The 14,859-nt window shown below is 40.7% G+C and overlaps 1 protein-coding gene across 3 annotated transcripts in view; it reads left to right on the forward strand.

The window, feature by feature from the left end:
• The window catches only part of JMJD1C (jumonji domain containing 1C), a 164,136-nt gene that overhangs the window by 85,178 nt on the left and 64,099 nt on the right, over positions 1-14,859 (forward strand). The window contains exon 3 of one of the 3 annotated variants that reach the window (XM_082002447.1): positions 3,953-3,970. The exons of the other annotated variants lie outside the window; for them this stretch is intronic. Coding sequence (XP_081858573.1) covers positions 3,953-3,970 — 18 coding nt within the window. The remainder of the gene's footprint in view (positions 1-3,952; positions 3,971-14,859) is intronic. 3 annotated transcript variants of the gene reach the window in all.

The following is a 14,859-nucleotide window of genomic DNA, read 5'->3' on the forward strand; positions in this document are numbered from 1 at the left end:
TATGTATATATATATTAGGGTTTTTTTCCTCTTTCCCATCCTTATCAAGCTACTTTAGCGCTTAAAACGTAATTTTGTACCCAGTGCTAGAGTTCTGTGTTTGGAAAAGGTAGATTGTGCAGTAGAATGCCAATTCTGACAAAGCATGCGGTTTATATTATTAAAACTGTTATAATCTAGAGTTCAGTGGGATGTGTCTGTGCATCATAGACACAGCACTTTTTCAAAAGGTCTAAGTTTTTACATGTGAGAAGTAGAGGTATGAGGTATTATCAGTACTTTAAAATAATCATGTCTGAAAGAACATATAGTGAAATTGGAATTGGCAGCATGGTTTAGCAAGAAGGCAGACAAGCGTTTCAGTTAACTTGCCAACGTTCTGCTAAATGTCTAAACACCTAGGTAACAGGTCAGTTCCTCTTCATGGCTGTATGGCCGAATGTTAAGATGACACGTGTTGGATACTATTGGGAATTACATTTTTGTGGCCTAATTAATAGTTACGTTCCAGTCTTGTGTCTAATTTAATATGTTTTATATTAATCCTACTTCCCCTCCTACTGCGTATGTATGAATTAAAGCAGTTTCTAATATGAAGACCATCACGCTTTGCATAGCACAGCTTTTCTGAGTACCGCAGCTTTGCTCGCCACATTGCATTTTTTTCTACTTATCTGTCCTAGAGGATCTGGTGTCTGGTTAAAATTGAGATGAAAATAAATTGGATTAATTTGGAATGGAACATCTGGAGTTGCTAGATGCTTTAGATACTAAACACATGAGTTAGGGTCACCTTGACTATTTTTAATAACTGCAGACTGGGAGCATTTCAGTGACAAAGAAAATGAGAGGGAATGAAAGACAAAAATGAAGTAGGAGTAATGTTCACTCATAGAGTCTACTTTAAAATACTGCGTTTCACTTAGAGAGGATCAGCTTTCTGAAGTCTCTATCGGCGACCAAAGTAAGGGAGTAACTGGAGTATTAACAGTTGGGGAGGGAAGAAATGCAATGGAAGAAAAATCCTTGATATTTTGGTGAAGTAATAGGTGGAGTAAGGATTGTGGAAGAGGCAGTATATTTCAGTGGATTGACAGATACAGAAGGAATTAAACTGATAAGCTTTAATAATGCAAATTCTTCAATTCTGAAATAGAAGGGTCAGTCTTCATCCTTAGACCTTAATAACTACAACACTACTACTATAAGAGATATCTGGTGTCATTATAATGTTTTAATTCATTTCTGTTTGAAAGGTCATAAATAAAAAACTGATAATGGCATGAATAGCTTTGTCCTTTTAATTTCTTTAAAGATTTAGAACTTCAACTAGTTAAACTTTGCTTTCCAATTTCATATGCCTCCTATCTTCTACAAGAAGAATTTTGATGTTATAATTACATTTGATACTCATTGTCATTACATATGAATTTCTTTCTTTTCACTCTCTTTTGCTACCCGTACTCTTGTTCAGGAGCTTCTGCACCAGCTTTGTATGAGTTCTTTTGCCCTTCAACTAAAGCACATTACTATCCTCAAAAGAAAGGTGGTACTTCTAAATATAGAAACCTAATTTAGATTCTGCTGTGACAACTAGTGATCCATTTCTTTTTCATTACAATGACGAGATACTTATTTCTGAAGTCCGTTGATATGTTACTTAAGTCATCTTTGAGCTTGAAGGCAGAAAAAAGTTGCCAATGGGGGGAAGGCACAATTCTTGTAAACATACTTGAGTTTGAGAGATCTTCCATAGCTAGAATATCTCTTCCATCTCCCTAAACTGGATATGTATTTTCTTCTATCATTAAAACCACTATTATAGGCACTTAACACAAAGCGTCTTTACTTCTGCTGAAATAAACTCAAAACTGTGGATATATTTTTCTTTATCCCCTTTCTTTTCAAGATTAGCAGATTTACAGAGAAACTCAGGTATAACTCAGTTATAGAGAAACTTACAGAGAAACTGTTCCAGAGACTGAATAATGAGTGGGAGAGAGAAATGAAACATTTCTGTGCAGGTATGCCAGAGTGATTTTTTTTTTTTTTTTTAAATAAGGAAAGGTACTTTTAAAGTAGCTATGCTTCTTTCTCAGAAAGTTCTTATCTTTTATATTCATTTTATATTTCATTGGAAAACATCCCCACTTCTTTTGTGTACCAGAACAAATTGGGGAGCGGGGGGTACGTGGTTATGTTTTTTTCTTTTTATAGGCCAAATGGCTATGTGATTCACAGTGGGGATTTTTGACCAGAAATGGGTCATTCATTTTATAGATTCTCCTGAAGTAATTCGATGTATGATGTTTTAGCACTATGAAAGGGGGTGCGGGGGTGGGGGAGTGTCCTAGAGATTTAGTGCTTACCCTGTTGTCTAGCTCCATTTGTGGGTCTTGGTCTGAAAGAGCTCTCTTTCAGACAAAAATAAAAACCTGTCAGTGAGAATTACTCTTTTGTTCCCTCAATACCTAGCTAATATAAAGCTTTTTCTTGTTACTTTGGGGGTGGGGAAAGGAGTCAAGTTCTTAAAATCATTTTACAGATATGACAATAAAAAGACTAAAGGGAGGCTTCGTTTTTAAGCTTCTGTCCATTGCTTGCTTTATATCTTGAATAAGCACAGCTTGAGGATATCTCAAATAGGGGTAAAAAACCCCAAACTTTTGAATAGTCCTAGATTAGATGCTGTTATCTGATTTATTGATAGTTTTGTATATCAGTTATGCCTGGCTTGTTGGGCCAAAAAATAATAATTTAATTTAAGAAGTCAGTTGAAATACTGTCATAAAAAAATTCAACATGATTAAGAGAATTTAAAAAAAAAATTACAGAGCTATATTAAGTTAAAAGGTAAGAAAAGGACAATGTTCCTCATCCTCGCGTACACATGCTGTGTCTTGCAAGTGGCACAAGTGCTTAGAAGTGATACAGGGCATGGAGGAGAGGAAGGTGCCAAACGGAACAGTGTGTGGGGAGAGTGTGGAGAGTGCACAGGTGATTTCTGCTTTGACACTGTTGAGAACAGGTAGTGCTTTTACAAATAAAGTAGTGCTCCTTCCACTTGATTTGGGGAAGGGGGGGGTGGTCCTGAAGAAGGCCTGTTCTCAGTGATGGAGAGAAGGTAGTGAGGTAGAGAGAATCTTAACTCGTCAGTTTATCACTTAGTACTCAAGTGTGTTACAGAGTGAAGCTGGTTTTTTCACACCAGTGGGATGGTTGGTTTTGTGGCCCAGGTATTTTAAAAAAAAAACAAAAGGCAATAAGTCATCTTGGTATAAAACAGAGGGATGTTGCATGGAGTTTCTAGGTGCATTTCTAGCTTCCAAGGGGGATGTGTGGTGCTAGTACCCAGAGCTTTCTATTCTTGTTAATCCACTGCCAGGTGTTGTGCCTGCTCACTCTTTGTTGCCCTTCTGTTGGTTCTTTTCCTGCCTCCCATGCCTTCTCCTCAGTTTATGCCTGCCTTTTCCTTTAGTGCTGAGTGCCAGCAATGGGGGACACTTTCTGTTCCGATGTCGGAGGCCACGGCCCTTACTAGTCAAGAGCAGTGATTGCCAGGAAAGGAAATAGCCCTTTGCTTGCAAGCATTTCTCAGTTAAACATCTGTGAACTCCGATTTTTTTATTTTTATTTAAGGCCTCTAACTGTGCCAAATTTTGATGGACTTCCATGGGAATAGCCAAAGCAGACATCTTTGACACATCCAGTTTGTTATAAAGCACTCAGCTTTTAGTAGAGGTTAACAAAGCCAGCACAGGACACTTTCCCAGGGGGTTGGGAAGCAAATCTTGTTTCTTGAGGATAAGTGACTAGTGTTTGATTTGAATATAATTTATGGACAGCATTTGGACTTGAGTGTGAGACTGAGACTGATTCCTGCTGCTAACCACAGCTGAACTAAATGAAGGGTTGAGGTTCCTTTAGACAAAAGGTTTCAAAAGTCAAGTAGCTTATAAGTAGTTGCTGTGTAACTGGTGAGTATATCAATGGAGTTTAGTATGTGTCCTTCTTGAAGGCAAGGACTTGAAAGAGGTGAGAGTTAGTAATCAAGGGAGCAGTGGAGGAAACGTGAAAAATGGCAGATTTAATAAAGATGACTAAATATAGTATGCATGAAATCACTAATACAGTTCAAAAGTGAACAGGGGGAAAAAAAAAGGGGGAGAGGCTCAAGTTGCAACTGGCAATGAGGCTGGAACTTAAACCAGATCCAAGAGTTAAGAGAAGGCTCATGTGGCTGAGGAATTGCAGACTTCTTGGTGGGACTTTTGATGTTGCTGAATGGGAAGATAAGGAAGAATGAGAAAGCTGAGAAAGATCCTGAAGGGATTTGAGTGGGAGTGGGAAGGAAAGACTCCATCATTAGCCTTCATGATAGGAAAAACAACAGCAGATTTTCTACCATGGGGGATTACAGATGTGCATACTGTACTGGAGAAGACATAGACTAGATGGTCTGATGATCTTAACTGGAATTATGGTCCCTGGAGGAGAGAGCCCTGAGGAGATGACTCTGACAGCTAGGCTCTGCCCCCAAATACCTAGAAAAATTGCCTTTAGAGAAGAAGGCTAGTGCAATGTCTGGGAACTTCAGTGTAAGGTAAAAAGCTTTGACCAACTTATGCAACTTCCATTCAGGCTTTCGCTCTCAGCAGAGAGCTGTTGGGTAAACCTTTGTTTCTGTCTCAGCATATGGAGAGGTGCCAGTGGGTAGAAGACTAGCACTAATTGAGCACAAAAAGAGCTCCAAGATTAAGGAAAATGATAGTCAGGCACTGCAGCTAGGGAAAGGTTTTCACTGGATAATGGGGTGTGGTTACTAAGAAACAACTGAAATGTTGTCTATACATACTGAGAGCCTGGACAACAAAATGGAGAAATCTGAGCTTCTAGTAGAGGCTGGGATATAAAACATCTGATTACCAGAAGCATGGTAGAATGCTTTTAATAACCGGGCTAGATGTATTTAAAGCGCTTTGTGCTGTTCAGAAATAACTGAACAAAAAGCAAAAGTTGTACAGTAGTAATTGTATGGCAGACTAGAAAAAATACGTTGGTGTAAAAAGGACAGACCGAAATCAGTTTGGCTCAAAGTCACTTTGGAGAAAGATGACAGGAGGAGTAAAGAATCTGTTGTTAGCCCCAGGGTTAGACTCAAATAGGGATAGGGATCTCTGTAGTGTTGTTAGATAAATACTGCTTGTTATGAGCTGGTTTACTTTCCCAGGTAGAGATTAGAGAAGAAAATGATAGGGCCAAGGGTACTCCTAGATATGATTGCTGGCAAGTTTCTTCCTTAAACCAGTCACTGAACCGACAGGAAATCAGTATTGCTTCAGACTTCATTTTGAAAAGCAATGAGGATATTCTAGAAAATAATTTTGGATTGAGGATTCAGTTTCACTTCATGCTTAATCAGCTGCTGAAAGAGCTGGCTTCACTCTTTCTGCCCCCGTCTAGCTGATCCTAGCAGCCATGCAGCCAAGGCCTGAGTTACATCAGCAAGGTGACTCTAGAGAAGATGAGTCAGTCGGGGTGGGGGAGTGAGCTCTGATGGATCAGGCTGCCAGAAGAGGTAGAGTGAGTGCTTGGGGCTGGCGAGGCTTTCGGGACCTTCCCATTCAGTGGCAGTTTACAGTTAATCAGATTAAGCGAACTTAAAATTGCACCCTTAGTAATAATGAGTTGATTCAGTTTGAAATACATGAAAAAATATAGGAAAGTTGGTTTGGAATTTAGGTTTTGAATCTTAGTGTCAAATTTAAATAAGCAAAGCTGATCACAGGCGTAAGGAGCCTGAGGACTCAATTTCCTGAAGTCACAGGTATGTAAAATCTGTCTGGAAACGGAATCCCATGTAAAGAGATGTCCTCCTGGTCTGCAGACCAAAATGGATGAATAGCCAGCCTGAAGACATATAGTAAGACTAATCCAGGAATCCCATGAGCAATGGAGGGGGAAAAAAAGACAATTCTGAGTTCTTTCTTTCCAAAAGTTGAATTTGATCTTGTAAATGGTATGAAAACAAATAAAAAGAAGAAGCTTTTGTATGGTGAGAAGGGTAGAGAAAAACAATAATACACAACTAAAAACACTAAATATTTTTGGCTTAATTTTCAGTAATGATGATGATAACTAGAGAGGAGAAGGCAAGATGTATAATAAAAGTAAGAGAATGGAAAGTACTGCAACCAGAAGGAACTTAAGTATCATAAAACACTCAAACCAAGAGAAATTTCCATCTCAGAATTAGGAGAGAATTAGTTCTGATTGTAACTATTTTAGCTAATCTTTCCTTCAGGGTGGTACCAATGATTGGAGAAAGCAGTGCCAACATAAAGAGGGGGAAAGGAAGAATTATGCAAGCAATTAAAAGACTGTCAGTCTGCTCTCACAATATGTAAAGTTTTTGAAGGCATTTTTGGGGGATAAGAAGATGACTAATCAAGGATTTAGGAGATTAAAGAAAATGAAGTCAAATACAATATACCTACTTCAAAGAGTGAATTTTAGTGACCCAATACCTGTCTTTCAGAAGAATTAATTTCCTAGACAAGGAAGGCCAGCTGGTGGCCTTCAGGTCAGGCATGATCTGCCAGAACCTTTCCCAAGGTCTGCAAGAAAATCTTCCTGTTCATGCTCCATCAGTGGGAATCTTCAGGCTGGGATTAGTGCGGACAGGGGAAGCTGGTGCCTTGCTGCTCTCGGGAGTGCCAGAATATTGCTGCTGGGGAGCGAGGTCTTGAGACTTTTCCTTTTGCATTGTGGCCCCCAAAGGACCAACGGTTTGTAGCTGTTGAGAGAAGCCATGAAGTAGGTGATGTTGGCCAGAGAAGCTGGGCAGAGAGGCAGATGGCATAATAACAGCAGACTTAAATATAGCATTAATTTGGGCATGTGTTTCTAAATGCTGTTTTATGTGGGAGAGGTAAGTGACCCTGCAGATACTCTAGAATCATAAGACTAAAAAAGACCTTGAGATCATCTAATCTAAATTAAGGCTGTTAAAACTTGTTGTGTCTGCTGTAGAGATTAAGAAATTATTCCTTGCAGCATCCTGTTTTCATAGCTGGAGACACACCCAGCTCTGTTTTCCCCTCCCAGTCTCTTCAGTCTGTATTCATCTATGGTATTTTCCAAAACTGCTCATTTTATTGTTCTCTTTTGGGCACATACCTGTCTTGAAGAACAATATCCAAAACTCCGCTCACTTTATAGTACTGCGACTGAGGCTTTATGAATGCTGAACACAGGTTGTACTAACATTCATATATCCCAGTATTGTGTTTGCATTTTTACAGCATGATACTGTTAACTCGTAGCAGTTCATAACTTAAACCTAACTTCTCTCTTTTTCTGTGGAGTTTCTCCTTAGCCAGTTGTTCACCATGCAGTATTTCTGCTGTTGACTTCTCGTGCCTACATGCAGTGTTCTGCCTGTCATCTTTTTTTCTCAGACCGCTTGTCCAGTTTGTGTTTTTGTCCTCCAATACAATTTGCAGTCCCACCAAGCTGGTGGTTTGTCATTTAATAAATGTAGTCTCTGTTCTATCATTTGGGTCACTAATGAAAACAGTAAGAGCAAATCCAGTGTAGGCGACTTTGGGAACTGCATTCTAGATACATGTTTTGACAGTGAGCTAGTGATGATTTCTGAATGTTTTGGGGGGGTTTTGTTTTGTTTATGCCTTCTTTTTTCTTGATATGCATCCATGTTAGTTTCATTTGGGTCTGATCTATTTAGCTTATGTATGCGAGTATCACAGGAGGCAGTGTCAAAAACCTTACTTAAGTCAGGACATAGGTCTGCTTCTCAAGCCTGCTCTTCTATTTGTAAGGGAAATTTGCTTTGACATAATGTATTATTTTCGCATTCATGCAGGGCTTTCACTCATCGCTTTGTTTTCTTCTAAGTGTTTACAAATAGACTGGTTATATCTGCTGCCTGTTTCCTCCACTTTCACTTAATCATGGGCTATTCTTGTCATCAGCACCTTGAAAAGCTACATCATGGACCCACTTGAACAAAAGGGTTGGTCAGCTTTGTTCTGAGGCAAGAAAATGCAATTAATATCATTCATCTAGACTTCTGTAATGCGTTCCACGGTATGTCAAGTGATGAACAATCAGAGGAAGACAGGGATTAGTAGCGTGAACATAAAATTAGATAGGAATTGGCTTCTAAGATGTTAGCTATGTGGTGTTGAAATAGCTGGAGCAGTGTAATGGTGATATACATCTGGCTACCAATAGTTCACACATTTTGGGAACGACTTGCTTAGTGTTTTCACCAAAATGTGTGGACTAATTGATTAAATTTGATTAAATCTGTAGATGGTACAGAATAAGAGGAGCATATAACACAGAGGATGAGGGGTTTTTTATGCAACTAAAATTGAGTGTCCTTGAGAAATGAAGTAATAGGAATGGAACAAAACGTAACTGCATAAAACACAGAGTGGTGGGTTTAGGAGCAGATGGCAAATGTAGATGAGAGCTTATCCAGTGGAAGCACTGCCATGGAGAAGGTTTGGGCCTTCTGGCCAGTCAGAGGAGGACTGTGAACCTGCTGTGTGATGTCAAGATGATCGCAGGTGTGACTCTGGGACACGCAAGACGTATCTTTGTGGAATAGAGGCATGCTAGTGTCCCCATATAGCTGCCCCCGAGAGTGCTTTTAAACTAACATACATAATTCTGGTCACCCATACTGGAGAAGGATTAAATTCAAATCAAGCAGGATACAGGGGAGGATGATGAGGATAAGCAGGGTGTAGAAGTACACTATAACATGAGAGACTAAGTGGGAGTAAATAATATAGGCTAGTAACATTGTCATGTACGCTAGTATGGGAGGAATGAGGGAATGTAATTAGTGCTGTAAATAAATCTTGGAGGTAAATACGGTCTGATACACTATAGAAATGGATCCAGAAGATCCTGAATTCACAATACAGGCCAGAGACACAAATTTGAAAAAAAAACAGAGGGGTACATACCTTCTTTCTAACATAGCAGTAAGTCTGAACTTGGAGAAGAAACGCAGCTCACATTTAGTGGGAAACTTCTAAGTGAGACATATTTGTGTGACCTTTCAAGGACCCTAGAGAAAGGAGATGAACAAGATCTGGATCATTTTGATTTTATCTTTAAACTCACAGCTGTCACAGTTTGAAGATGAGTGAATTTATAAAAAGCAGAAAACTTGTTATCTCGGAGAGAAATACTTTCAACACCATCTGTCCTGTGTTTTCCTGAAAGGGGAAAAAAAAGTGTTTGTCCATCGAGGTTGCTACTGGACAAGCGTGTAGGAGGGCAGATGCGAGAATCTAAAAATAACACTGGGGGGAGGAATCCATTATGATATCTAGGTTATTTTCTAATTTGTTTACTAGATAGACTGATGGTGTTTCAACATTATTTCAGCATTATCCTGATGCTGGGAGATAGTGACTAAAACCCCGTCTGTTCCATCAGACTTTTTATTATCAAGTGTAAACTTTTAACCTCGACTCCTTAGAGGTTTATGCCTATAAGGTTTTTGTCTTTGAGAAGTTCTCCCAAACCTTTTATACTATAGAGTCAGAAATCAAACCAGTGTGTCAGCAACTGTATTTCAGTGTAGGAAGTCTGACAAAGTCACAGTATGATTATAAAACAATCATAGCAGGAAAAAATACTGCTCAAGAAGGTTAAAAGATATTTCTGTATATAGTCTGAAACTCCATTGTAGTTCTCCCTGCTTATGTGACACACGAAGGTAAACAGTCTGATATATTTGTTTGAGGAGTATATACTAGTGTGTTATCTCAGTAAGATGGGGCCTTTTACAAAGTTAATTAAAACACAGTGCATCAATGTTGCTTAATATTTAAGTCCTAGTGTTTGGAAGTATGAAAATACTACTTTTAAGCTAAGATACTCTTACGCTTAAAGTGTACATGTTTAGGATATAAAAAGGACATATCACAAAACACAGAGAAATGTCCAAATACGACCTTACTCCCAACGAGCTGGGACTAAGAGAGCACAGAGGCACTGAATCCAAAATGAGTAATCCTCTCCCGCCCCAAATGGCCTTTCCCTATTAAGGGAATCCAGAGATAGCCAGATAGAAAGCCTGTAGAACGGGCAAATGGGGTTCCTGATTTTTTTCAGATGGTGGAAGTAGAGAAGGAGGAAGGAATAGAAGTTGTAGCCTTTTAACTATTCACCCAAAAAAACCCGGTTCTGAATATATTGAAAAATTAATGTGCTTATTCCACAGCTCTTATTCCGCCTGACAAACGGTGAAATACACTGCTGTCAGTAAAGGGAGTAAGTGTAAAGACTGGAGGAATGGCCTCAAGGAGTCTTTTGCTTCTCAGAAACGGAATCCAAATTTATGTATAACGACTTCATTCATATGATAATCCGAAGCAGTTATTTCCCTCTTTCAGCTTATACAGGATGTGTTCTAAAATACTGTGCTCTGGTCTTGATTCCCTACACACACACACACCCCCCCCCCCCCAAGATTTTTATACTTCACCTTTTGTATGTTTTTGATGCTTTTGTTATTCCAGATAGCTCCAAACAGGAGCTCCTATGTAAAATATCTTTTTCTCCTGATCCTAGCTCTGTTGCAAGAGCCAATTCCACTCCCCGTAGAGACTTTCTACTTAACTGAGTTGTTACAGCCTACTCAAGTGACTATTTTATAGCATGATGTCAAGAGTATGTTGCATGCGCTGGGTGTGGTGTCAGGCATATGGGGAGCATTTAATATTATAAGGTTGCTTGGATACTGTCGTAGGGCTGTGGGAACGGAAAATACCGGCACGGGTGCATTCTCACCACTGCCGTAACGGAGGAAGTGATGCCTGGAGTGAGACTCCTTCAGAACCGCACCCCGTTTTGCCTCCCATAGAGCCAGTGGCTTGTTTCCAGGAGGCAACCCTGGACCGAAGGGCCTGCCGGCAGCCTGAGCAACCAGGGAGCCCAAACTGCAGTGGAAAGCCGAGCTTTCCGTGATGAGCATGCACCCGAGTGGTTTTGGAGAAGAGCAAATAGAAAAATGCAAAATAAAATACAGTCCATTTAAGAGACAGGAAGCTGACTAAGCTGGTGAATAAGATGCCTTAGGCAAAGGAAAGAGAGAGTGAGTGGCAGGGCAGAACTGAAAAAACAGCAGAATTGGGAAAAAAACCCCAGTGCTCTGGAAACAAAGTTAACAAGAACCTAGGGGGTGAGATGGAAAAAGGTGAGGCAGATATTCAAGCTTTGGGGAATAAAACCAGAAAGGTACCTTATGAAGGCTAGATCTGGGTGACTCTCAGGAAGTAAGATGTGCTTTGGAGAGGCAGTTGGGAATGTAGTATGAGAGGGGCAGGAAACAGTAGGAGGGTGAAAGGTGGAGTCCTGTTCTGTAATGGACTTCAGTTAGTGAGAAGTATGAGAGGGAGGCAGTGCTGGATGCTGAATCAGAAGAGCAGCAATTCAGTGGATGTAAGAAGCCTGAAGCTGATGTTCTCAATCAGGTGTTTTTTCTGGAGGTGAGGCTGGAAGGAGGCCAGGTAAATGAATGTTACATGCAGTAAGTTCAAGGGGAAAAGGATGCAAGAACATTGTGAATGTTGGCGAGAGGGTTGGAAGAAGAGAATAAAGCCAAGACATGAGTTGGAGGAAGTTTAACATTATTGTGAGGGAAGCAAGAAGGCTGAAGAAGCGTGAATACTGAAAAACATGGATGGCACCCAAGTTAAAAAGGGTTTGATGAATATTGCAGGAGTGTGGGTAAGAACATTATGATCTTGAAGCTGTTGTGCTTGCTTTGTGAAAGACACAGTTCAGTCCCAAGGTTAATGACTGTTGTGGCACATTATCACAACACTTGGAAACTTGTGTGAAAGTCCAGGATTTAATTGCGCAATGAGTTGTAGAACAAATGCAGAATGAAAAGGGTTCCTTTCCCTATGGAGTTAAAATTTGAGAGTAAGTCAAGGGCGGATGACACACAGAGACAGGCAGACAGGAAATAGGAGGCATTGCTTATGAGGGAAGATGAGGCTTCCAGCGGCCAAGCCATTGCCAAGGTTTCAGGGGCCAGTACAGCAAAGTAAGAGTTTTAAGGAGAAAATGGGAAGATGTCAATGCATCAGCTTTGCAAGTGTTGCCAGTGAGCTGTTCCTGAAATTGATAAATGAGTGATAGTAGGGAGATGCTGTTTCTGAAAGGGCAGTTTGATGTGATGGGACTGCTGGAGGAAGGAGTGCAAAGAGTGCATGTTGTGGGCTGGAGGTGTTTGTGACAGCATTTTGAGTGGATCTGAACATGTATGCATTTGTTACGGCCAGAGGAAAGGAGGCTTCAGTAATCAAAATGCAGGATGAGTGTAGGCTGGTGCTCTGAACTATGGGAATGGGTAGAAAAACGTACGTTTTATAAGCTTGATCAGAAAGATCTGCAAAAGTTTCATGTAACCTGGACCCAGTAGTGAGAGGAAATAGGTCACCTTTCAAGACGACATTGAAGTTATGGGAATTGAGTGAGTGGCAGGGTCACAGCGTTTTTGCTCAGCTAACGAAGGGAGAGGGCATAGGAAAACACGAGTCTGTTACAGCTATGCTGGGCTTGAGATGACAGACATCCATAAAGGGATACCTGAGAGACTGCGCAATATTTTGTCTTTGGACGTGAATCTAGACTTAGAGCACTGTTCTGTGGGTTCCAAATGTAAGGATTTGTATCTGTAAAAGGCATACTGCAGAGGCTAGGTAGAGAGAAAAATGTCAGTGACAGGCTGCTGATAAAAGCAAGTTAGGGGAAGGTGTAGACTGGGATAGGAAGAAAAGAAACTAGGGGCAGCAATTGTAAAAAATAGTATTTAGGTAGGTTAGACCCGAAAGAACAAGTTGAATTTGTACAGAGGATTGGGGTTTTGTAACAGGAGAAATGAAAGCAACTGAGTCTGAAATTATTTGTCAACATTCAAAATTTGTAGTTTCTGAAGTTTGCAGATCATTTAAACACTAGCAGCAATCTCCAGCAAATAAGAAAACTCAATCAATACTATTGCCTACAGTGATTTTTTTTTTTCCCTTAATGCCATGCTTCTGTTTTTTCTTTTACCAACATTATTGGTCTCCTGTTGCAGCAGAGACACCAGTTCAGCCACAAAAATAGTGCAAGTTTACTAACAGAGTTTATTCCCAGAGCTGTGATTACAGTACTGGTATGATGAAGTAGATGGGGGTGAAGTAATGGGGAAAATTGCAGAGTCATGTTGATGCATGCAGCATTAAACCCCATGATGCTTGCCCAGGGAAAGGCAAAAGTGATTTTAAAAGTTGATTGAAAATACTGTGAAGATAGAAACAATATTTTAAGTTGGATTAATTTGATAGACTGTAAGATCAGTTAGCGCTGATACGTGAGTATATTAATTGTATTTTTGCTCTTGTTCCTCCATGTACACTGTTGTCCTCAGCTTCTCAATTTTGAAAAATTACTAAAGATAGCCTGGTGAAGGTTTTGCATGTCTGGATGTCCCCAAGTGAGATTTGACCACCTCCATAACCAAAAAGGAGAGTTTAAATGAAGAATTTGACAAATGAGCTGGCACCTGAATGCCAGTTACTCTATGTTAGGTGTTGCAGCCTTAGTAGTAATGATTGTTTCACACACATTAATTCCTCCTTTGGACTTGGGCTTCTGCACTTAAGTACACTGTCTGAACTCTGTTTGCACAAATACGTAATCAGAAAGTTAATTTCTCCGCTAATGTAAGACTGACCATAATGCTGCTCTTACACTGTAGTATTTCTGCAGGAGTGTCGCTATGGAACAGTTCTGCTTGCTAGGCAAATGTAGGGCAGCACACACAGGAAGAAGATAAGTAGAAAGATGCTAATTTAAATGATGAAGACCAATTTAAATAACTTTCATTTGTTTTACCGTTTAAATATTTGCTCATTTGCGATATTTACGTGTGCTCCTTCCTTGCCAGCAGCATTGCACACCTGGGTTTCTCGGGTGTGGTGCAGGGAAGGAGCGTGGTTTGCACTTACAGGGGTTTACTGCCTTCAAGAAATGAAAGGAGGGTTACAAGCGGGGACCCTCCCTGCCCCGATCTGTATGCGCTTTACTTTCCCAGCGTCCTTGCCGTCTGTCCAGCAGCCTCTCAGCAGGGCAGTGACCGGCAGCCCGGGCGCTGGCTGGCGGCCTGCCCGCAGGCGCAGGGGCTGCAGCTGGCCCGGGCCCACGGAGGCCGCCGTCTGCACTGCCAGCCCTGCCTGGCAAATGCCTTTCTACCAGGGCGCTGGAGTGAAAAACCTGCCTGTGTTTTAAAGGGAAAAAAAAAAATTTAAAATTGCCATCCTTGCGTCCGTGGCCTGAGCCTGGGGTGTGCTGCTGCGGCACACCGGAGGAACGCTGTGCCGTAGTTGAGGTTACGGCTGCGATTTTTAGGAAGGGAATGTTTGCGTTTTTCCATTGATTTTCATGATTATCTGTAGTTCTAGCGATTATCTGCAAAATAGGGCACACTGTGTTACCAGTAATACATGTATCCTGTGGCAGCAAGCCAAGGCAGTAATTGAAGGTCAGGGATTGTTTGCCGAGTGCGGCTCAGTGTGCTGCCTGATTCCACAGGGGACTGGCAGTGCCAAAGAACAAAGGCAGCTCTGTTCTGCAAGCTTATAGTATGGCTTGTTTGACAGAGTTCAGGCCCAATTGTGAGACGAAGCAAACGGTAGTTGGAAGCAGCGCTAAAATAATGTGACTATTAAATAAGCCGCTCTAAAGTGTAGAATTTTGCAAATGTCATAACCAAGCTTGGATACAAGATTTTCCATAGGCCTCGGGACTCCTAAGACA

Source organism: Phaethon aethereus (genome assembly GCF_964289735.1).
Source record: "Phaethon aethereus genome assembly, chromosome: 7".
Lineage (NCBI taxonomy): Eukaryota > Metazoa > Chordata > Aves > Phaethontiformes > Phaethontidae > Phaethon > Phaethon aethereus.